Raw genomic sequence first — 23,266 nt, forward strand, 5'->3', positions numbered from 1 at the left:
GGAGCCGCACCTGTGGCGATTGAACACATTCCAAGGTGAGAATTCACACAGACACATAACTCATCATAAAACGTTTATTTCATTAACACATACACGTCAAATCTCGATTGTAAAATCTCTCCTTCAGAATGTAACCCTAAGTGCACTGGAAATAGTGCTGACATTTATCAGCAACACCAATAGCTTCCAAATAAGATTAAACTTTATGTGTAGAGTGAACCAGTTATGTTATTTAATTTTTTTTTTAAATAAAGTGTTACACAAACATATTTTCTGTAAGAATATACTCTTTACACCTCTGTTCATAAATTCTCATGACAAATGTAAAATGTTTGCCTGGCTACCCAAACTCCTTGCATCTGGCCAAATGGTACACCATCCCCATTGATGTTAATTTCTTCTCTGTAATGCGTCTGGATCCGAGTACCTCCATGACAATTTGTATAATGGCAAAAACATTGTAATCGTTCTGATTGGTCCCTGAATCTGATGGGTTGGGCCAGAGCCAGAACACGAGTGGGTAAAGCTGAGGTTTGAAAATCAATCATTGGCTTTGCTACTGATTGGTTAGAGATGATCCAATTGCTGATTACTTTGTTTTGTACAACACCTCTCATTATGACATCACCTCATCACCTACGAGTTCAATAATGGCAGTCTCAGACTGAAGTATGTAGCGAACAACAGAGCAGCGGAATAATTCCGTTTTTTTTTTTTTACCTTTATTTAACTAGGCAAGTCAGTTAAGAACAAATTCTTATTTACAATGACAGCCTAGGTACAGTGGGTTAACTGCCTTGTTCAGGGGCAGAGTGACAGATTTTTACCTTATCAGCTCGGGGATTCGGTCTAGCAACCTTTCGGTTACTGGCCCAACGCTCTAACCACTAGGCTACCTGCCGCCCCAGTTTGAGTCGTCGGGGGGGGGTCTGGATCCAGGCTGTTCTGTTTCAGGCTTAATACAAACTATTCAGAGGGTAAGAAGCGGGACAGTTCTCTCTGTTTCCAGCCGGAAAATCCTTTCTTTGCTTCTCTTTCCCTGCAGAGATAATCACACACAAAATAATTATTCCACTTCGTTATCTGTATCATCATCATCATCTGTATAACATAAGGCGGTGCACAATTGGCCCAGCGTAGTCCGGGTTAGGGTTCGGGCCGGGGTTGGCCGTCATTGTAAATAAGAATTTGTTCTTAACTGACTTGCCTAGTTAAATAAAGGTTAAATAACACATTTAAAAGATTGTCTTTATATGATGCCCTTGTACATCCTAGTTTATGTGACCGTAAGGACAAATACAGCAGTTGTTATCTTTGCATGTCATTAATGCAACCACTACACTACAGATTCAATTATTTAAACCATCAAGACAAGAATGGCATGTATTACGGTAAGAGAGAGCATGACATAATATATCAGTCCCATATCAAAGTTAACAATAGAAATCTTAAAGATTCATAATACAAGATAAATTGATAGCAATTATCTTAGTAGTTAGTACCGTACATAATTACTGTAAACATTGCTAAAAAAAAGGGCAATCAATTTGAATTGTTCCATATTGATTATATTGATCAATTGCAATGTCTACTAGCAAAACCCACCTGTGGCATGACTCAGAAAGCACCTCTTCCAAAGAATAAGAGTAAAGTGAAACAAATCAAGTAATCAAATTACAAACACTGTTTCCATTGTCTTTTAGAAACAATGGTAGTGCTCTACTCACCTCTGTAAAATGAACAGTGTGACCATTATGAGCAATGACCCCAGGTCCACTATGATCCATATCATTCTGTATCTATCAGGTCTCTGAAACACATACAAACCAAGTAGGTACATTCATATGACTCATAGATCGCGCACAAGATTAAAAACACAGCATTGAACAAGAAAATGTGAAGTTCAATGCTACACATGGATATCATAATATATGCTAGCTAATGTTCAAACACAACATTGTCTTCGTGAGAATTACAATGTCAGGGTGGGGTGATCGGGTTGACTTTTGAAGAGGGAGTGTCTATGGAAGAGTGAAGAAGAGGGGTTTGATGTGAGTCCCTCACCATTGTCCAGTCAGGCTGGGTCATGTCCTGTAGGAGGGAGCAGGCGTTGGTGGTCACAGAGTTGGCCCCCGAGCACCAGAGCAGAGAGAAGAGCCATGGCTCATTCACCACCCACAGGTTCACTGACACATTCCTGCTACGAAGCTCCCTGGGACAAAGAAACACACAAAAACACAAATTTAGAAGGTAATTCAAAGATTAGTTGAAAGAGCTCAGCTCACACAGAGCTACTTCAGCAAACATGACACTTCTCAAAGACTACAGACAGGAGTGATCAATCATAACATGTCGTACTATTAAAGCACACCATGTTTGTTCAGACAACACTTTCCCATCATCTTTGGAGCTGTTTGTTTCACTAAACCAACAGAAACTATCATCCCACGAGAAAGTTTCTCTACTGGGCTCTCAGCCATTAAAAAACACACCTGGGTGAAAACATGATATGAGTCTCATTCTTCCCTGAAGCAGCGTGTCTCCATCTACAACAATGCCAGTTCTTTGTCTCAGCACACCAACACTTTTCATTGTGACACTATTGTTTGCCCTGCAGCAGTCAGTCAGCATAGGAACAGTAGAATGTGGTTCTGGAATTAAGGTTTATTTGGCAACAGCTCTGAGAAAAGCGTGGGTGCTTTGAGGTAGGCTACTCACCCAATCTCTGTGGCACTCAACGCACTGTATTTGACATTCAGATGGTCTCCTCTGTCAAGGTCCATATCAGTCACATTGTTGTAGACCTGTATGAACCCTGGTGCGACCTCCCTCACATCCACCCTGTGTTTGGGGGGAAGCCAGAGGATCTAGAGAGAGAAACGACAAAAAAACACTGTCATACAACTGTAATAAGACTTTAACTACACAGGACAGGAATGATAAAGCGGTGATACTGATAAACATTCTACTCACCAGGTCTTGGGGGATGCCAGATTTGAGGATGGTGTTCACAGTGTCGATAGCGTCATTGTTGTCGTCATTTTTTAGGTCAAAGATGACAGAGGTGTTATGAGTCTTGGCTAGGTCCAGCAACTGCAGAAGGGAGGGAACACTCTGGTTCCCAGCTGTCTTCTTCTCCTGCTCTGAGAGCTGGGAGACTGAGCGGAACGGATCCATCTGAAAGGGAGACATCCATAGTATGGATGTCATTATGTCATTATGTCAATGAGTTGGTAGAGTTGAAATTGTAATCAAAATGTAAAGGATCTACAGTATATAAGGAATTATCTAGTAAACCTTCTGAATTGATTTCCAACTACAACATACAAGGAAGGCTTGTGAAACTGGATATCACCCTTACCTTCAGGAACCAATCACCAGCGTTTAATTCCTGTAGCTCCTCCCAGGTGAGGTTTGTGCTGTGGTTGAAGTCTTTCCCAGGGAACTTATGTAGAACATCTGTAGTCCTCCTCAGGAAATGGCTTCCGTGGTCATGCATCAGGTAAGGAACTCTGTCCTTACTGGGGAAGGAAGAAACATCAATAAACTGCATCTCTGAAAAGCGCTATATAAATCCCACGTGTTATTATTATTAAACTGAAAACAATTTAAAACAGCAGTGCACGTTTGATCCTTCACAACGTCTATGTATAGATGAAGCAGCCTTAGTCCCCCGGGTACCTGAGCTGCACGTCCGTCTCAAAGGCGATCACGTCGCACCCCACACTCCTCCTGAACGACATCAGGGTGTTCTCTGGGGTTAGCTGAACACAAAGAGAGGACAGATGTGTAAGGAACACTCCTGTGCTAAATACAGATGACACAGCTAAACTGAGTGGACCTATGGTGGCGATAGTAGAGAAGAGTGGAGCAACGTAATGGGGGCAGAGCAACATGCCATGTGGGGCCCTCATAGAGGAATGTTCCCTCCCAAAAAATTCAGCACTGAGCAAATTTCAGGTCTGCTGAACCGCAAACTTGAACTTTGTCAAATTCTGTGCAACTTCTGGCGCACTTTACGGTGAACACTAAGGCTGTACCCACTTTAACTTACAGTTTTAACAGTGGCCAAGTAGGCTACTGTGGCTTTTTGACCATAATGTCAGCCTACCAGAGTGGCTTACCATCAAAAACAATGGAGAAAAATGCTTCCCATAACATTTTAACATGGAAATAGCTGTTCTGTCATTCAGCCTACAGTAGCAGCCAATGTGTGGTGTGCAAATGCCTATACATTCCATGAGACTTTTGAAAAAAAAAAAAAATGTTTATCCACTTGTCCTTCATACCATCATTACAGAGAATCAGACAAATTATGCTACACTCTGCCTATTGATGTCATGTCGTGTGTGTAGGTGGCAGGGAAGTCATGCGCAGGAGAATCAAACTTGGTATAAATGGAGTAGTTTAATAACGTAAAACAAAAACTCCAAAACCAAAGTACATAATAAAATAAACGTGGGTACAAGAACCCGTCGCGCACCAATCCATAATCACGAGCATAACAACAAACAATCTCTGACAAGGACATGAGGGGAAACAGAGGGTTAAATACACAACATGTAATGAATGGGATTGTAACCAGGTGTGTAGGAAGACAAGACAAAACCAATGGAAAATGAAAAATGGATCAATGATGGCTAGAAGACCGGTGACGTCGACCGCCAAGCACCGCCCGAACAAGGAGAGGCATCGACTTCGGTAGAAGTCGTGACAATTGACTACTGTCTCAAAATACAATGTCTACTGAAATAGAATCCTACTCCAATGAGCTCTTTCTACAAGAAAATATCTTGCAGTTAGTTTTGCATACTAAATCGTGCATAGTTCGTTGTGTTTCGGTATGTTACATTGAAAGTGGCTAGTGTTGGGTTGATTCGATCACAATTCCCACAGTAGAGCGAAACGTTGATAGTGTTAACTAAAGGGGAAAACCGTAGAAAGTTGAGCGAAGTTCAATCTCGTGCTTCTTTGTGCAGGCTCATATTTCTTCTGCGCGGCAGTCGGATGGAGGTTAGAGGGAACGTTGAGTTTAAGCCCTCTGATTCACTGGCAAGTGATGGAAATAGGGATATGTGCTCAGTGCAATGTAAACACTAATCCTGAAGTCATTTGGTTATACTGTATCTACACTATATGATGATTTATCCGTTAGCCTACTGAATGCTAAGGGATGATTATGGAATTTATGACAACAGTAAAATGGTAACACATAAGCCATTTTTGGATTATGGTCTTGTAATAAAGCCTTATCCACTGTATGAGTAAGGTAGTCAATCAACTTTTGGTGCTTTGTGTTTTCCAGCTTAGACCTTTAATATTGAGGCAATATATCTAATGTAGGGTATGAGAAATAGACTGAGCAGGATGCACTTCCTCACCATTGGTGCTCCGCGATGACCAATGAGGGCAGGTTTAGGGGGCAGCTGTTTCTCCTCCACCAGACAAGGGGATTGGATGAGGAGGGGGCTGAGGAAGATTGCCACCGACACGCCAGCAAACACTACCATGATGAGGATCTTAGAGGCTGGGGACACAAACAGAAACAGGTTAACAAATGAAACAGTCATACTTTAACTATTGTTGTGAATAGAGAAAGGCAAGGAAAGAAGACGCTGCATTTAGTCAACTGAATTAGTTCATACAGGCTGGTATAATCATTCATTTTACATTACATTTACCCTTTAGTCATTTAGCAGACGTTCTTATCCAGAGCGACTTACATGTGCAATTAGGGTTAAGTGCCGCCCAGTTTTCACAGAACTCAATTCTATTGAACTAATATACCTGTAAATGGATGTGTAGACTACTGTATGTCTCATATTATTGATGTCATGGTGAGAGTTTGTTTATTTCTATTGGAGGAGTTCAGTATCAGCACTGACCTATTCTGCGGGTCCTATGGAAACACTGGAACACCAGGCAGCTTACCAAGGTCAGGGCTCCAACCCCTCCCATCTGTAGGAATGGAGCTGTGGCCTGAAGGAGATCAATGTTACATACCAAAGCTCTGACCCCAAACGCATTTATTCTTTTTTTATTTAACCTTTATTTAACTAGGCAAGTCAGTAAAGAACAAATTCGTCATTTACAATGACGGCCTAGGAAAAGTGGGTTAACTGCCTTGTTCAGGGGCAGAACGACAGATTTTTACCTTGTCAGCTCGGGGATTTGATCGAGCAACATGTCCGGTTACTGGACCAACGCTCTAACCAGTAGGCTACCTGCCGCCCCAAAACCTGCTTCACATCTCACTATAGCTCTAACATTCTCACCAACGCACGCACGCACGCACGCACACACACACACACACACCTAATAGATGGTGTGCTGCAATGCTGCAATACTTTAGCCTTACTATACCTGTAGTGACAGGAGAACAGTGTGCCACTCTTTTTTCCACTGTAGACTTATTCCAGTGGTGCCCAGGGCGATGAAGACCACGCCTAAAAACAGGAACAACTGTGCAGAGCAAACCACAAGACAATACAATGCAATCAATACAGATCATACCTAGGTTAGTTAATATTGTTAATCATCAATGCTATTATCATTCATGTTATGCAACCTAGCAATATATCTGGATACTTCTTGTAACACATGCAGAGGGAAACATTCCAGGAACACATAATATTCCTAATACCTTGTGTAGACAGTGTAAGTCTAAAGGCTCTTTCAAGGCAAGTTGGACCAGTGCAAAGACCTGCAATTAAACAGTCATTACAACACAGCTAATGTAAACTACATAAATACATTGATAGGTATATATGAATTGTCTCCCTCACCAGTAACAGGATGCAGTAGATGGTCAGTACAGCAGCGATAACGATCAGCACCATGAACCAGTTCACCCACAGTTTAAAAATGGAAAAGGCCTTCCTGGTAGGGGACAAAAGATGGTAGAAGATCACAGGGTCTGTCAACGTGTGTGTGTGTGTGTGTGTGTGTGTGTGTGTGTGTGTGTGTGTGTGTGTGTGTGTGTGTGTGTGTGTGTGTGTGTGTGTGTGTGTGTGTGTGTGTGTGTGTGTGTGTGTGTGTGTGTGTGTCCGAAGCTGTATGACCAAGCTCACCAGTTGACATCCTCACGGTCATTGAAAGCCATCAGACAGACATACATCCAGAAGAGAGTGAGCAGGGACACAGCGGTAAGGACCGACAACCAGCAGCAGGAACACTTTAGCAAGGAGAGTTCATCATTACTGCTGGAACTCTAAACCTGTTGAAATTTTTACTCACATTGGAAGAACTCAGTAATTACTAAACTTGTATGTCAGGAAAACACTTACTTTCCAGGATACAATTAAAAGTGTGTGTACAGGTTGTTTCGACAATCAGAAACTGTACGCAGAACTTAATCCAATTAATTACATTTATCTCCGGGGTACAGGTGAAAATAATCATATACAGTGCATTCGGAAAGTATTCAGACCCATTGACTTTTTCCACATTTTGTTACGTTACAGCCTTATTCTAAAATTGATTAAATAGTTTTTTTCCGTCATCAATCTACACACAATACCCCATAATGACAGAGCAAAAACAGGATTTTAGACATCTTTGCACATTTATATAAAATAAAATAAACGGAAATATCACTTTTACATAAGTACTCAGAACCTTTACTCAGTACTTTGTTGAAGCACCTTTGGCAGCGATTACATCCTAAATTCTTCTTGGGTAGGACACTACAAGCTTGGCACACCAGTATTTTGGGAGTTTCTCCCATTCTTCTCTGCTGGTCCTCTCAAGCTGTGTCAGGTTGGATGGGGAGCGTCACTGCAAAGCTACTTTCAGGTCTGTCCAGAGATTTCCGATTGGGTTCAAGACCGGGCTTTGGCTGGGCCACTCAAGGACATTCAGAGACTTGTCCCAAAGCAACTCCTACGTTGTCTGTGTGCTTAAGGTTGTTGTCCTGCTGGAAGGTGAACCTTCGCCCCAGTCTGAGGTCCTGAGCTCTCTGGAGAAGGTTTTCATCAAGGATCTCTCTGTACTTTGCTCAGTTCATCTTTCCCTCAATCCTGACTAGTCTCCCAGTCACTTTCCCTCAGCCCTGACTTAACCCCAGTCACTGCCGCTGAAAAACATCCCCACAGCATAATGCTGCCACCACCATGCTTCACCGTAGGGATGGTGCCAGGTTTCTTCCAGACATGACGCTTGGCATTCAGGCCAAAGAGTTCAATCTTGGTTTCATCAGCCAGAGAATCTTGTTTCTCATGGTCTGAGAGTCCTTTAGGTGCCTTTTGGGAAACTCCAAGCGGGCTGTCATCTGCCTTTTACTGAGGAGTGGCTTCCGTCTGGCCATTCTACCATAAATGGCTGATTGGTGGAGTGCTGCAGAAATGGTTGTCCTTCTGGAAGGTACTCCCATTTCCACAGAGAAACTTTAGAGCTCTGTCAGAGTGACCTTTGGGTTCTTGGTCACCTCCCTGACCAAGGACCTTCTTCCCCGATTGCTCAGTTTGGCCAGGCGGCCAGCTCTAGGAAGAGTCTTGGTGGTTCTAAACTTCTTCCATTTAAGAATGAGGCCACTGTGTTCTTGGGGACGTTCAATGCTGCAGAATTTTTTTGTTACCCTTCCCCTGATCTGTTTCTCGACACAATCCTGTCTCAGAGCTCTACGGACAATTCCTTTTACCTCATGGCAATTCCTTCGACCTCATTTGCTGTGACATGCACTGTCACCTGTGGGACCTTATATAGACAGGTGTGTGCCTTGCCAAATCATGTCCAATCAATTGAGTTTACCACAGTGAACTACAATCAAGTTGTAGAAACATCTCAAGGATGATCAATGGAAACAGGATGCACCTGAGCTCAATTTCGAGTCGCATAGCAAGGGGTCTGAATACGTAAGTAAATAAGGTATATCTGTTTTTTATTTTTAATACATTTGCAAAAAAATCTAAAAACCTATTTTTGCTTTGTCATTATGGGGTATTGTGTGTAGATTGATGAATAAATGTTTTTATTTAATCCATTTTAGAACAAGGCTGTAATGTAACAAAATGTGGAAAAAGGGAAGGGGTCTGAATATTTTCCGAATGCAAATGTGTTCAAAAATAAATAATCTGAAATACCTGATTTACGTAAGTATTCAGACCCTTTGCTATGAGACTCGACATTATCCAGAGGGCTCAGGACCTCAGACTGGGGCAAAGGTTCACCTTCCAACAGGACAACGACCCTAAGCACACAGCCGAGACAGCGCAGGAGAGGATTAAGGACAAGTCTCTGAATGTCCTTGAGTGGCCCAGCCATAGCCTGGACTTGAACCCGATCAAACATCTCTGGAGAGACCTGAAAATAGCTGTGCAGCAACGCTCCCCATCCAACCTGACAGAGCTTGAGAGGATCTGCAGAGAAGAATGGGAGAAACTCCCCAAAAACAGGTGTGCCAAGCTTGTAGAGTCATACCCAAGAAGACTCAAGGCTGTAATCGCTGCCAAAGGTGGTTCAACAAAGTACTGAATAAAGAGTCTGAATACTTATGTAAATGTGATATTTCAGTTTTTAATTTTTAATACATTTGCAAAATGTTCTGAAAACCTGTTTTTGCTTTATCATTATGGGGTATTGTGTGTAGATTGATGATGGGGGAAAAAAACGATTTAATCAATTTTAGAATAAGGCTGTAACGTAACAAAATATGGACAAAGTCAAAGGGTCTACATTCTTTCCGAATGCACTGTATATCTAACCCCTAGCTATGGTTTAGAAGTACATATTCATTGAGTTTTCTTGTGTGGCTGGTCGACCCAAAAAGTGTGTTTTTGTGTTTATGATTGTGTGAGTGTGTGTTTATGTACACTGTACATGTGGTATTTCTAAGGGGCTCAGCTCCCTCTGGGATGTTTGAGTCACTCCAACGCCTCTTCATGTTTGGTTTCACCTGCTGTTCCATGCCACCACACTTAGGGGGAATCAATACAGTCATCAAACACACCAGTATCCACCATCCAACCAACCTCAATTGTGTCCGAACAGAAACCCCCCTCCCCTTGGACACTAATGGTTTGTCCCCTTTGTAGTCCTGTCCCAGATCACCTTTTACCCAGCCTGTAGGATCCTGTGAGTTCATTTCAGCAATTAGTCCTAGCACATATTCACATGCTCTAATATACACCACAATCTCCCTCCTCCCAATTATCCTGCTCTTATTTACACAACAGGTCTGAATGAATGGATGCCTCTCCAATAACATCCATCCACATCTCACATGCCTAGGAATAGAGGCTTCCTATTATACACCCACGGGGAGTTTATAAAGGGGAAACATCCTCATGCATCCACTGGAATGTTAGTGACTGCTGCTGCTGGATGGTGATGACGATGAGGATGACGTAGATGATGACATAGATGTTGACGATGACGATGACTGACATTACAACACATACCAAAGCCCTTTTAACATTTACATGTAGGCCTGACTCACCTGGGAAAAGTCACTAAAACAACTACATGGAATTACAGTATATAAACCAAAGTTGAGGATAATGATGGTAATGTATCGGAAGTTAGTACCAAAAATGTTAATAATCTTAATGTATGTTCTATAGCTATATTCTACACAAAAATCTAAATCTGGGTCAACAACAGTACTCACTTTTCGTTTCCTCTCACTGGGGTGCTTCCAGTTGCAGCTATACATTACCCTGCAGCATATTCGGCCACAGCTGTCCTCAGACATCATCACCTCCCCTCCTCATTTACTATCAACTAAAAGGATATCCTGTCCAGAGGAGTGTGGATCCTGTCGGTCCTGTTGTGTAGTTATTGGATCCTCTCAGCCTTGAGGGGCTGGATAGAGTGGTGGGGGGGACAAGACTCCTGCAGAACACCTTGTCTGGCAGCTCTGTATGTGAGGAGAGGGGCTCCGCTCCGCAGTGGGCTGACTCACCGCTCTAAACCTACACAGTGTAGGAGGAGAGAGAAAAAAGAGTGAGGAGAAAAACAGGGAATATCTGTGAGTATTGTCGTGGACGAATCAGAATTAGTTGGGTAACATAGATAATTAAGATGTTTTATTAGTATAATATGCTTATTTGAGGTACTTGTCATTAGAAAGTGTCCATTGGACTCTGGTGTCTTTTCAGTTGCATGTCTACCTTAGCTGGGGCTCAGACACTTGGGGCCCAGAGAGGGGAGAGGTCAGATTTGGCATCATGGGAATGTGTCTTTACCTATTTTTTAAACCATGTGAAGAGATGGCGTGATTAATGGGGAACCAATGACTTGTCTCCACAATCTCTGTGAGCAAGTCACTCCCTACTTTTCTTTATTGTGGGGAGGATTATGGCAGTAAATGGACCCTTGTATGTCCTCTCTTAGATCTCGCACTTATCCTGTGATAATATATGGCCTAGAGGCTCACTCCCCAGTGAGCCTGTCCAGGAGTAGGGTCAAGAGGGGGTTTGCTTGAGATGGGAGTATCTAGAGTTGACAACTGATATATGCCATTGGATGAAATTGTGTTTTTGTTCTATACCGTACCAGGGAGGGACGGGTCTAGGGGGACCAGATACTGGGCTATTCAATGAACCAGGTTGACATCGCAGTTACTGTCTGCTGTGTTTTATGGATATCTGTCATACAAAACTTAACCTTTGTGAACTGTTACTAAGTATCTGTGGTTTGTCAATGTACGTTGAAGGGGGTGTATCGTTGCTATAAAGGATGTCTGTAGCCATTGTGTAATTACCTCATTCAATGGTTCAGTCGAGAGAGTGCATTATTGGGGGTCAAATACTTTTGCAAAAGTATCTTAAGTATTAAAGATGTAGTTTAACTCGGACTGGTGTGTTTGTAACTCTTCTCATTTGGTAATGCGGAAATTAGACACCACAGTATTAGGGCCATTCCTGTTCAATAACTTCCTGAATAGAAATTCTAAGTTGGGGAGCTGCTGACAATGGCCAACCCTGTGGGGTTCTGTGAGAGTACCATGGAGAGGCCTGAGAGCGAAGTCCCACCATAAGACACTCAGTTCCGTGGGAGTAGGGTGGGAGAGGAAGAAGGAGGAGGGGGCTCATCGTCAGCAGGGGGTTGCGGTGCAGAGATGTACAGACTTCAACCGGGGGATTAGCTTGGGGGACTGGCGACCTGTTTTTATGAAACCAAGATATTAAGCCTTCACATTATTGAAATATTACCCTACAAAGAGAGCTAAAAGATGGATGAGGGAGGTGAGGGAAGAATATTCAGTGAACAGGCTTGGGCAGATACATGTAAACCTGCTACCCCCTTATTCTCTTCACTGGGGTGATGATATTGAATTAGGGCATGGTGCCCAGTGCCCACATAATAAAAACAAAATAAAAAAACACATGAAAAGTTTAAAAGAGTTGTACCACATTGTAAACCAAATTGACATTTGACCATCTATTGAGCCATTTCGGGAAAGTCTGACAAGTGTTTTTTAAAGCATGAGCTGTTAATACATCAAGCTAGAACACTTGTTGAGCTTTCCTTGAAAATGAATAACTATTAACCTATTGTAAAAACAAGGCAACTGTACTTGGTCAGTTATTATATTTGTTTTGGATTTTCGCCATCAATATGTATCAGATAATCAAATGTATACTGTTGGTCAAGGGCTGAGGTGTGTTAAGCAAACTTCAGACCTGACACATTTTGTTTGAATAGGTATTTTGTCCACAAGTCCATAATCCAAAATAAGTATTTAAGAAGTCAACACTTATAGAGAGGGGCTAGTATGAAATAGTGTGAAGGTATTCTGTGCTGAGGAAAAGCCCTTCTCCATAAATCAGGTTGGACCGAGGAGAACCATATGATCACAGGAACATGTCTGAGCAGGTCGACAACGGGAAAGAAGTAAAAGTCAAGAGAAATCTGAGCAGGAAACCAGATAATTTGCCATTGTAATGTAAGTTGTCTATGCCTACAAATCTACAGACTAAGAATGTAGGCACAGAAGTGAATTTCAGGATGCTTGGTGAAAGCCTCCTTTAAAGCTACCACTTCTTGGCCAGGGCTCCCTTGAAAAAGAGACTTTGTCAGCTGCTACAGAATCATACAGTCTCCACAGTATGTCATAATACAATACAACAGTGGATAATCAGTGTGTTCTCGGTCCTTGTACATCCAGTCTGGCGTCAATCACTATCAACAGATTTGAGGAACAATCCATAACATTCAGTATCAAGTCTAGTGACCATCAACACTGAATGTCACAAACAGAACACTTGAAATGATGTGTATTACAGAAAATCCCCAAATGCTAAACATTGTGTTGATCACTCTAAGCTAAATACGAACTTTAGTGATCTTAAATGTCCCCATTACAAGAAGAATAAATAAATACATGGAATAAAAAACGTCTGACAATCAACAGGGAGAGTGTTCCGATAAGCATGGGCCTAAAAAACAATAAATATTTGTTAGAAGAAACATCTCTGTTTCTGAAACAATTGTATACTGTAGCATTTACTCTTAACAATTAGTAATGTCAAGGCCAAGACAAACTCAGCAGTGTTGCGAGTGTGAGAAGGCATGATTCACAACTTGGCACACATCAAGCACTGGGACTTGGCGGAAAAATGTACATAGCATATCAATGTTTGTTAGATAGGCGAGGGTACGCACAGGTAGTCAGGTATTCAACTCGGTAATAAGGTAGGGTTACTGATCAGAACAGATAAGGTGAAGAATGTATTTTTGAGCCAAGATTCCAACACATTCATCACCTACCTTTCTAAATAGAACTTTGAAATGGAATCATGCATGCCCTTTTTCACTTCAACATTTATAATGTGGTTATTATCCATAAGATCCTGGTCATGACAATAGATGTTATCTTTTGAGAGTTAAGCAATAATGACTTTCTCAAACTATGGTGGTGAGAAAGTTGCAACATATGAGAACTTGACTTTAAAATCAGGAAACAGAATGAAATGTCTCACAATTGATTGTAACAATGTCCTGTTATCACATTTAAGTCCATTTCCAATTGCATCCCTCAATGTGGCTTAACTGTCCTGGATTTGAACAAGTAAAAAATATTTAGTTAACCCACTCATAATGACATAAAAAGGTAATAAAATGTCATACAAAAGTGAGTGACAGAAAGCCTACTATTGAACCCTTTCTGTGGTAAACCCTGTACTGAGTGAATTTTGTTATTTAGAATGTGGTCTGTCTGCATCAGAACCACATCAAGTATTGTATCTACAATTACAGGACATTTCACATGTTCTCCTCATTTGACCAAATGTTAAAAACAACTTACCATTGAGCACGAATAACTATCTCTGTTCAAACTCAGTGTTTAACCTGGTCAACCAATTTAGTTGAAATATGTAGATATATTAATCAATTTGAGTTAATTTGACAACGCATTCAAATACAATAGGCTAGTAAAAGGAGTGAGGTGCACCATACCTTGAGATAACAGGATGTGTGCGTCTCTCTTGTAGTGTTGCAACACTGTAACAGCCGGTGATATTCTGTTCATCAACTTTTTGTAGTCCAGTCCACTATATTTCGTTACCTCTTTTCTGTGTCTGTTGTTCTGTCATCCACTCCCGTTCTTTGTGGAAATCCGTGCCCGGAATGTAAATGAATAATAATGAATGGGTGCAAGTTTCTAAAGTAGTAAGGGGAGGGGTATGTGGAGGGAGACAAGTCGCCTGAACGCACTTAGCCTACAATTGCAGATAAGTGCTTTGAGCGCATTTTTAATACTATTGGTCAATTAGAATGTACATGTCTAGGGGTAGAGGCGGATACGTTTTTCACATTGCCTAACTCATCAATAGACTAAATAAATGGACAGTTCATATATGGATAGTCCTATATAGGGATAGTTCACCCAAATTACAAAACGACACATCGACAGGATGTTTTGGTTTCCTTACCCTGTAAGCAGTCCATGGACAAGGTGAGACAACAATCCATGCTTTGGTTTAGTTTCCCTGGCACGGTTTCCACATGCTAACAAAGCATGGAGTGCTGTCATACATTGTACATAGACTGCTTAAAGGGTAAGGAAACCAATATGTCATTTTGTAATTTGTAATATCCCTTTAACAGTGTTAGAACACCGTTAGGGCTTCTGTATGCGATGTCTGCACTATTTCATACAGAACTTTAGTTCAATACTACTGCTCCGAAAACAGTTCAATTAAGCTTAAGGGAACTGAGCACGCTTTAAAACTTGTCATGTGGAAGTTGTTACTGAGACTTAAAACACCCTTTCAACAACATTACCTAACCACACTTAAAAGCGCGACAGAATGCATGTCATGCTCTATTTCTGTTGGAAATTGTCTCACAAATAACTTGCTCATCTACTATTGGCCAAGATGAACATGTAGGCTACAAAGGAAAAAGACACCTGGGTTTTTCACAGGAGGTATACAGATATGATAGGGCTATTGCATTTAATCTATATCTGTTCAGTTTATATTTTGAGTTTAGCCTAATTTGTGTATTTTAAATATGGGGGTCATCTGGCTACTGGGGAACACCCCTATATGAACTTTCTGAATCCCATAGGGGCATAATACATGTAATTACAGAGATATTACGTTTCATTCTCACATCAGACCACTACAGTCCTCGGCTAGGATACACGTTGAAGTGCAATAGCAACATAGGCTGATATCTTATATCTGGAGCAGATGTTATGGACACATACACTGAATCTCGGCATCTTAACTGAGCACTTGACCACGTTCGAAATAAATATGTAACATAATATGCTTGTATTTATTTCATTGGGTTCTATGTAAACTACTTTCATACTCTTATTATGGAGTCTATATATTACAGCGTGGCTCTGTAAGTGCACATGCGCACCCATTGCATCGATGATTATAATGCGCCAGCAGGGCGTTTGTTTGAAAGGGAAATTGTCTTTTTAGCCTGGTAAGATATTTGTTGTTGCTATTTGTAGCTAGCTAGAGGCCATGACAATAAAATAACTGTTTAGGTTTTGGATTCATTGTAACATTTCATGTAATCTGTAGTTTACTTGCTACACTTGCAGTATTTTGTCATCACCGGCTACTGTAGCTAGCTAACAACAAATGTTAGAACAAGTTGCTGTTGCTATCATGAAAAATGCTGCTACTAATAATGGCTGAGCTCGTAACGTTATTGGAATTGAATTTGATACGAGTCCCTATTCAATACATTTAGTGACCCACTTATTGCTTGTGAAATTGCATTGTTAAGGTAAACCTCCTGTGAATACTGGCATATTGTGTATTCAGCTAAATTGTCTTCTGTGCGTCTGTAATCTCTGCTGCCCAGAATCAAATCTCTGGAAATCATCTTCTTTATATATATATTCTTCTTCTTCGATGAGGTTCAACGGCGGTTGACATCCAATGTTAATGGTGCATTACCGCCATCAGCTGGACGGTGTATTGAATAAGAAACAACAACAAAAACATTGCGGGAAATGGGGAAAAACGACATCATACAAAATGAAACATGTCAACTAAGAAAACCCATCCCACTTCTTCAATCTCATTCCACTTCAAAATACATCCCTACACTGGATCAGAGTTCTGTCATGGCGGAACATTCACCAACAGGATTTTTTGCACGGCCTCGGCTGCGAGTTCACGAAGACCCAATAAACGTTCAGCAGCATTTCACAATGATTCCAATTTTCTTAGACTTCTTCTCTCCGCTTGTGCTGTACAGTTTATGACCATTGCAATAAATAATACAAAGCCCACCTTTTTAACACGTAGCGTTTCATTATCCCTCGTTTGATGAGAACTACCATTGTTTCTTCCCCGCCAATCGTTCCTTCCAATCTTACCGCCTCCAGATAGGCGACACGCTGGACACCCCTTACCACCTCATTCTCCTTCACCCTAACAGGGGACCCCAGGAATTCAGGCGCATGTTGACTTCCACAGTTGCAGCATTTCACTTCATCTGGCATACGATTCTCTTCCCTTCTGCACAAACTTGACACATGGCCAAATCTTTTACATTCATGAAACTGAAGGGGCTTGTGCACAAAAGCTCTTACAGGGTATTTCGTGAATCCTAACTTTATATGAGAAGAGAGAGACTCTTCCTCAAAGCACAGTAGCATGAATGAAGTGAATACATTTTTTCCAGGTCAGACGACGTGCACCAACCACTCCATCAATGTCTTCAGCAATATCCTCTGCCTTTATTTCCATACAGGAAACATTCCACTCAGATATCTTTTTTTGTCTATAAACAAGCTTCTTCTGCATCACAAATGAACAAAAAAATCGAAATGAGACCACTTCTTGTGACTCTCACCGACTCCAACACATTCCAGGTTTTCCTGGAGACGTTAAACGGATTTCCCAAGTAGCATTGATCCAAAACCCTCACTTCGACTAATAATGAGTCTAGTGGTTTCCTATTTTCCAGCATAGCATAACTTCTCGTTTCTCTTTTTCTTCGCCACTGTAACCCATTCATTCTCACTTTCCGCCAATCTTCCTGTCCCCATCTCCAATCCTGAAAATCTTCTTGGCCATCCATAGCCAACTGAAGCCCCCCCCCCAAAAAAAAAAATTCCAGGTGCACCCCATAATTGTGATTCGCTAATTAATCAGGGACGCAAAAACCATGGAGCGCACCTGACCGGTAATTGTTCCTCATTAAAACCCTCCTATCCCACACAGCTTCCTAACAAACGTAACATTTTGTTTTGGAGACTATTGCATGCAGAAATGATCATTGCCTATGTCTTTTTTGAACCAATAGGTTTTGAAACCATGGACCAAAAGATCCCATATGATGACTACCAACTCCCTGTGGTCTTTTTACCTTCTTATGAGAGTCCCCCGGCATGGATAGCCCCTCAGGAGGTATGAGCCTGAGATGACATCCATACCTTGTCATAACACTGTCAACAGCCAGTCTAGTTCCCTGCCACCTCAGATCTTCAATGATGTTCCCTCTGTGTCCTGTCTGTCGGTGTAGCGGATCCACCATCCTGACTACAACAATGAGCTGACCCAGTTCCTGCCACGCACCATTGTGTTGAAGAAACCTCCAGGGGCACAGCTAGGCTTCAACATCCGTGGGGGAAAGGCCTCCCAGCTGGGCATCTTCATCTCCAAGGTGTGTGTGTGAGAGAGGGAGAGGCTGAGGCTGAGCCTGGTGCCATTGCCCAATGAGTGCTGATCTAGCTAGCCTACACTTCTCAGACACTTTCATTGTTTTTAAATATATGTTTTTGCTTTTTCATTTTGTCAGTAATCTCCCTTCTCCTTAATCTCTTTGTGTGTATGTTGCTAGGTGGTCCCAGATTCGGACGCCCACAGGGCAGGTCTCCAGGAGGGAGATCAGGTGCTGTCTGTCAATGAGGTGGACTTCCAGGACATAGAGCACTCGAGGGTCAGTGATGTACTGTAGACAATACAACACTATTGTCACGACTTCCACCGAAGTCGGCTCCTTTCCTTGTTCGGGCGGCGTTCGGCGATCGACGCCACCGGCTTTCTAGCCATCGCCGCTCCATTTTTCATATATCCCCTTTTGTCTTGTCTTGTTTCCATACACACCTGGTTTTCATTTGCCCAATTAAGCTACTTGTGTTTAACCCTCTGTTTCCCATCATGTTTTGTGTGTAATTGTTTCATGTTATGTGGTGTTAGTTTACGCGCTTTACTTTTATGTTCCGTTTTTTGAGCACGGTTGGTTTATGTAGTGCTCTCGTTTTTGGAACTATAATAAAAGTGTGCCTGTTCATTATACTCTGCTCTAATGCACTTTACTTCGCCTCCAATACACCTTTTGACAGAATTACACACCTTCAATGGAGTCAGCAGGAGCAGGTACCCCGGTTAGAGGAGTCGAGGAGCGCATCCAGGAACATTCGGCCATGTTACAACATCTTGGTGCCATGATGGATCGCGTTGTCCAGACCATGGACCGCTGGGAGAGACAGGAAGTCTCTCCAGTGCCTTGACCAGCACAACCGGGGTTGTCTCCATCCGTTCCATCCGGAGAGAGTTCCAGTGGGATGCGTCTCTCCCTTCCCAGGGAGTATGATGGAACGGCAGCACAGTGCCAGGGATTCTTGTTACAACTGGACCTCTACCTGGCCACTGTGCACCCAGCTCCCTCAGGAGGGGAGAGAGTGGCCTCCCTCGTCTCCTGCCTCACAGGAAGAGCACTGGAGTGGGCAAACGGCGTGCGGAGAGAAGGAGACACGGCGCCAGACCACTTCGAGGAGTTCACCCGTTGCTTCAGGGCCGTCTTCGACCATCCACCTGAGGGCAGAGCGGCGGGGGAGAGGCTCTTCCATTTGAGACAGGGGACGAGGAGCGCCCAGGACTTCGCCCTGGAATTCCGGACCTTGGCCGCCGGAGCAGGCTGGAACGACAGGGCCCTCATCGACCACTATCGATGCAGCCTACGAGAGGACGTCCGACGTGAGCTGGCCAGCAGGGATGCCACCATTTCCTTCGACCAACTGGTGGATTTGTCCATCCGGTTGGATAACCTACTGGTCACCCACGGACGTCCAGAGGGGGCTCTGTCGGTTCCATCGTCCAGCACCCCCGCTCCGGTGCCCATGGAGTTAGGAGGGGCTGCTCATAGGGAGACTGGAGGAGGAGCCATCACGTGTGCCATCTGTGGCCGCAGAGGACACACTGTCGGTCGGTGTCGTGTTGGTTCCTCTGGGAGTCGAGGCAACAGGCAGAGCACTCTGGCGTCACCCCAGGTAAGTTTACACCACACTCATCCAGAGTCCTCTGTTGATCAACTGTTTGTGCCTGTTTGTTTCCCTGAGTTTTCCCCACATTCCCAGCATAAGGCGCTCGTCGATTCAGGTGCAGCTGGGACTTTTATCGACAGAGCCTTAGCCATTAGGTTAGGAATCCCTATTTTTCCTATAGTTAGACCCTTCCCGGTACACGCTCTAGATAGTCGACCATTAGGGTCTGGGCTAATTTAAGGAGGCCACCATCTCCTTGGCCATGATTATGCAGGGGAATCATGAGGAGAGAATCAGTCTCTTTCTCATGGACTCTCCTGCATTTCCTGTGGTACTATGCCTTCCTTGGTTGGCTCTGCATAACCCCACAATTTCCTGGCAACAGAGGGCTCTTACGGGGTGGTCGCGAGAGTGCTCAGGGAGGTGTGTAGGGGTTTCCGTTGGTGCTACCACGGTGGAAAGTCCAGACCAGGTCTCCACCATGCACATCCCCCCAGAATATGCCAATTTGGCTCTCACCTTCTGTAAAAAGAAGGCGACTAAATTAAATTTTTTTTTTTTTTTTTACCACCTCATCGACGGGGGGATTGTGCGATAAATTGTGCGATAAATTGTGCGATAAATCTCCTGGCAGACGCTGCGCTTCCCAGGAGTCACGTGTATCACCTGTCGCAAGCGGAGACGGTGGCTATGGATACATATGTCTCTGAATCCTTGCATCAGGGGTACATTCGGCCCTCTACTTCACCCGCCTCCTCGAGTTTCTTTTTTGTGAAGAAGAAGGATGGAGGTTTTACGCCCGTGCATTGACTATAGAGGTCTCAATCAAATCACAGTGAAGTACAGTTACCCGCTACCTCTTATCGCCATGGCGATTTTGTCAATGCATGGGGCGCGCTTCTTCACGAAACTGGATCTCAGGAGTGCGTATAACCTGGTGCATATCCGGGAGAGAGACGAGTGGAAGACAGCATTCAGTACCACCACAGGGCATTATGAGTACCTCGTCATGCCGTACGGGTTGATGAATGCTCCATCAGTTTTCCAATCCTTTGTATACGAGAATTTCAGGGACCTGCACGGGCAGGGTGTAGTGGTGTTTTTCGATGACATTCTGATTTACTCCGCTACACGCGCCGAGCATGTGTCCTTGGTGCACAAGGTACTTGGACGACTGTTGGAGCATGACCTGTACGTCAAGGCTGTTATTTCAGCAGGCAGTCTCCTTCCTAGGGTATCACATTTCCACATCAGGGGTGGAGATGGAGAGTGACCACATTGCAGCCGTGTGTAATTGGCCGACTCTCACTACAGTGAAGGAGGTGCAGTGATTTTTAGAGTTTGCCAATTACTACCGGAGATTTATACGGGTTTTGGCCAGGTTGCTGCGCCCATTACCTCACTGCTGAAGGGGGGTCCTGTAAGGTTACGGTTGTCGGCTTGAGGCGGACAGGGCTTTCGGGCAACTAAGAGCTCTGTTTACTTCGGCTCCAGTGCTGGCCCATCCGGATCCCTTTTTGGCATTCATAGTGGAGGTGGACGCGTCCGAGGCTAGGATAGGAGCCGTGCTCTCACAGCGCTCGGGCACGCCACCGAAACTCTGCCCCTGTGCTTTCTTCTCGAAGAAGCTCAGCCCAGCGGAGCGTAATTATGATGTGGGGGACCGGGAGTTGTTGGTTGTGGTTAAAGCGTTGAAAGTGTGGAGACATTGGCTTGAGGGGGCTAAAAACCTTTTTCTCATCTGGACTGACCACCGTAAACTGGAGTACGTCCGGGCAGCGAGGAGACTGAATCCTCGTCAGGCAAGGTGGGCCATGTTCTTTACCCGTTTTGTGTTTACCCTATCCTACAGACCAGGTTCCCAGAATAAGAAGGCAGACGCACTGTCCCGGCTATATGACACAGAGGAGTGGCCCATGGATCAGACTCCCAAACTGCCGGCCTCCTGCCTGGTAGCGCCGGTCGTGTGGGATCTGGATGCGGACATTGAGCAGGCGTTGCGTACAGAGCCCGCTCCCCTCCAGTATCCCGTTGGGTTTATGTACGTTCCGTTTGCTGTCCGTGACCAGTTGATCTCTTGGGCCCACACGTCTCACTCCTCTGGTCATCCGGGGATCGGTCGGACAGTGCGCTGTCTGACTGGGAAGTACTGGTGGCCCACTTTGGCTAAGGACGTGAGGGTTTATGTTTCCTCCTGCTCGGTGTGTGCCCAGTGTAAGGCTCCGAGACACCTGCCCAGAGGTAAGTTACATCCCTTACCCATTCCACAACGACCTTGGTCACATCTCTCAGTGGATTTCCTAATGGATCTTCCTCCCTCACAGGGAAATACCACGATCCTAGTCGTTGTGGATCGTTTTTCTAAGTCCTGTCGTCTCCTCCCTCCTCCCTTTGATTTATGTAGTGCTCTCATTTTTGGAACTATAATAAAAGTGCGCCTGTTCATTATACTCTGCTCTCCTGCACCTGACTTCGCCTCCAATACACCTTTTGACAACTATACACACAACACTATACCTTTTGATAAATCTCATTACTTAATTTTGAACCTCAACACTAACTTTAAAAAAAGGTTAATTGTTTTCGGAATACATTTCTCATAGAAATGGTTTCTTCTCCTCTCAGGCTGTAGAGATTCTGAAGACTGCCAGGGAGATTCTGATGAGGGTGCGCTTCTTTCCCTACAGTAAGCATTGCTTTCACCTGTTCCGCCATGTAATATTAAGAAAGTGCCTAAATTGTATCTACTGTATACGGTGTCATTTATGCTTTATACCTCTGCAACCTGTGAAGTTTTTTTGAATGGTTGTTATGTAACTTCCTGTTTCCCATAGACTACCAGAGACAGAAGGAGAGGACTGTGCACTAGGTGACGGAAAAGTTCCACGGGAGAGTGAGAAACAGTATGGTTACATGCACACAATAATATGATTATTGTGGATAGTAAGGTTAATATAATAGTTTGTTTAAAACGTTTACATGCTTTGCAAGAATAACGATGTCCCTAATAATCCTGTTTACATGGACACATCTGAAATCAGGCTACCTGATGGGACTTGAGAAATGCAGAAAATCGGCAATCAATCAAAATAAAACCTGCCACAGTGACCATGTTATTTTAGCGAAGACTATTTGATTTGGAGTTCGGATATATAAAGTTTGTGTATTTGAAAACTATTTCAAAACATTTATATTTTCAGTTTTTCCGAACTCACTTCACTCGCGCATAAGAGGGGGACTTGCGCTTCCGGTGCTGGCACATGCACAGATCAAATACACTCTTTACATGTCATAATAATTAGAAAGCTTGCTCAGAAAACCAGGTGTTTTATTATTATTATAATCATTTGTTTATATATACAGTACCAGTCAAAAGTTTGGACACACCTACTCATTCCACGTTTTTTCTTTATTTGTACTATTTCTACATTGTAGAATAATAGTGAAATCATCAAAACTATGAAATAACACATATGGAATCATGTAGTTACTAAAAAACGATTGAACAAATCAAAATATATTTTATATTTAGGATTCTTCAAAGTTGCCACCCTTTGTCTTGATGACATCTTTGCA

At 43.2% G+C, this 23,266-nt stretch overlaps 2 protein-coding genes across 6 annotated transcripts; one reads left to right on the forward strand and one right to left on the reverse strand.

Annotated features, from left to right (window-relative positions):
- Nucleotides 1–60: 60 nt before the first annotated feature.
- Nucleotides 61–14,893, reverse strand: LOC106604731 (glycerophosphoinositol inositolphosphodiesterase GDPD2). 4 transcript variants are annotated; one of them, XM_045718121.1, is made up of 16 exons: nucleotides 14,877–14,893; nucleotides 14,401–14,548; nucleotides 10,436–10,910; nucleotides 7,071–7,174; nucleotides 6,786–6,879; nucleotides 6,644–6,703; nucleotides 6,364–6,462; nucleotides 5,886–5,979; nucleotides 5,382–5,527; nucleotides 3,682–3,764; nucleotides 3,362–3,521; nucleotides 2,974–3,177; nucleotides 2,719–2,867; nucleotides 2,065–2,212; nucleotides 1,728–1,810; nucleotides 61–1,039 (listed from the first exon to the last, which is right to left on the reverse strand). In XM_045718121.1, the coding sequence occupies exons 3-16, from the start codon at nucleotides 10,691–10,693 to the stop codon at nucleotides 967–969; spliced, it is 1,755 nt and encodes a 584-aa protein (XP_045574077.1). In that variant the 5' UTR covers nucleotides 10,694–10,910; nucleotides 14,401–14,548; nucleotides 14,877–14,893; the 3' UTR covers nucleotides 61–966. The 4 variants fall into 4 exon arrangements, with proteins under 4 accessions (XP_045574077.1, XP_014055168.1, XP_014055171.1 ...); XM_014199693.2 differs by lacking the exon at nucleotides 14,877–14,893 and having other exon boundaries at nucleotides 10,607–10,910; nucleotides 14,401–14,686; XM_014199696.2 differs by lacking the exon at nucleotides 14,877–14,893 and having other exon boundaries at nucleotides 7,071–7,216; nucleotides 10,607–10,910; nucleotides 14,401–14,686.
- On the forward strand, nucleotides 14,693–23,064 carry LOC106604732 (PDZ domain-containing protein 11). 2 transcript variants are annotated; one of them, XM_045718123.1, is made up of 6 exons: nucleotides 14,693–15,888; nucleotides 17,728–17,831; nucleotides 17,947–18,087; nucleotides 18,265–18,363; nucleotides 22,316–22,376; nucleotides 22,525–23,064. In XM_045718123.1, exons 2-6 carry the CDS (start codon nucleotides 17,739–17,741, stop codon nucleotides 22,557–22,559), a joined length of 429 nt encoding a protein of 142 aa, XP_045574079.1. In that variant the 5' UTR covers nucleotides 14,693–15,888; nucleotides 17,728–17,738; the 3' UTR covers nucleotides 22,560–23,064. The 2 variants fall into 2 exon arrangements, with proteins under 2 accessions (XP_045574079.1, XP_014055173.2); XM_014199698.2 differs by lacking the exon at nucleotides 14,693–15,888 and having other exon boundaries at nucleotides 15,907–17,831.
- The last annotated feature ends 202 nt before the right edge of the window (nucleotides 23,065–23,266 follow it).

Source organism: Salmo salar, chromosome ssa05 (assembly GCF_905237065.1).
Source record: "Salmo salar chromosome ssa05, Ssal_v3.1, whole genome shotgun sequence".
Classification (NCBI taxonomy): domain Eukaryota; kingdom Metazoa; phylum Chordata; class Actinopteri; order Salmoniformes; family Salmonidae; genus Salmo; species Salmo salar.

Excerpts from the sequence above, each read along its gene's own strand:
- LOC106604731 (XM_045718121.1), bottom strand. The coding sequence starts at position 10,693 with ATGATGTCTGAGGACAGCTGTGGCCGAATATGCTGCAGGGTAATGTAT. Across the intron at positions 5,980-6,363 it reads CTGTTCTCCTGTCACTACAG|GCCACAGCTCCATTCCTACA; the intron begins GTATAGTAAGGC and ends GATCTCCTTCAG. Across the intron at positions 1,040-1,727 it reads ACACTGTTCATTTTACAGAG|GGAAAGAGAAGCAAAGAAAG; the intron begins GTGAGTAGAGCA and ends TTATCTCTGCAG.
- LOC106604732 (XM_014199698.2), top strand. The coding sequence starts at position 17,694 with ATGATCATTGCCTATGTCTTTTTTGAACCAATAGGTTTTGAAACCATG. Across the intron at positions 18,088-18,264 it reads TGGGCATCTTCATCTCCAAG|GTGGTCCCAGATTCGGACGC; the intron begins GTGTGTGTGTGA and ends GTATGTTGCTAG. Across the intron at positions 18,364-22,315 it reads AGGACATAGAGCACTCGAGG|GCTGTAGAGATTCTGAAGAC; the intron begins GTCAGTGATGTA and ends TTCTCCTCTCAG.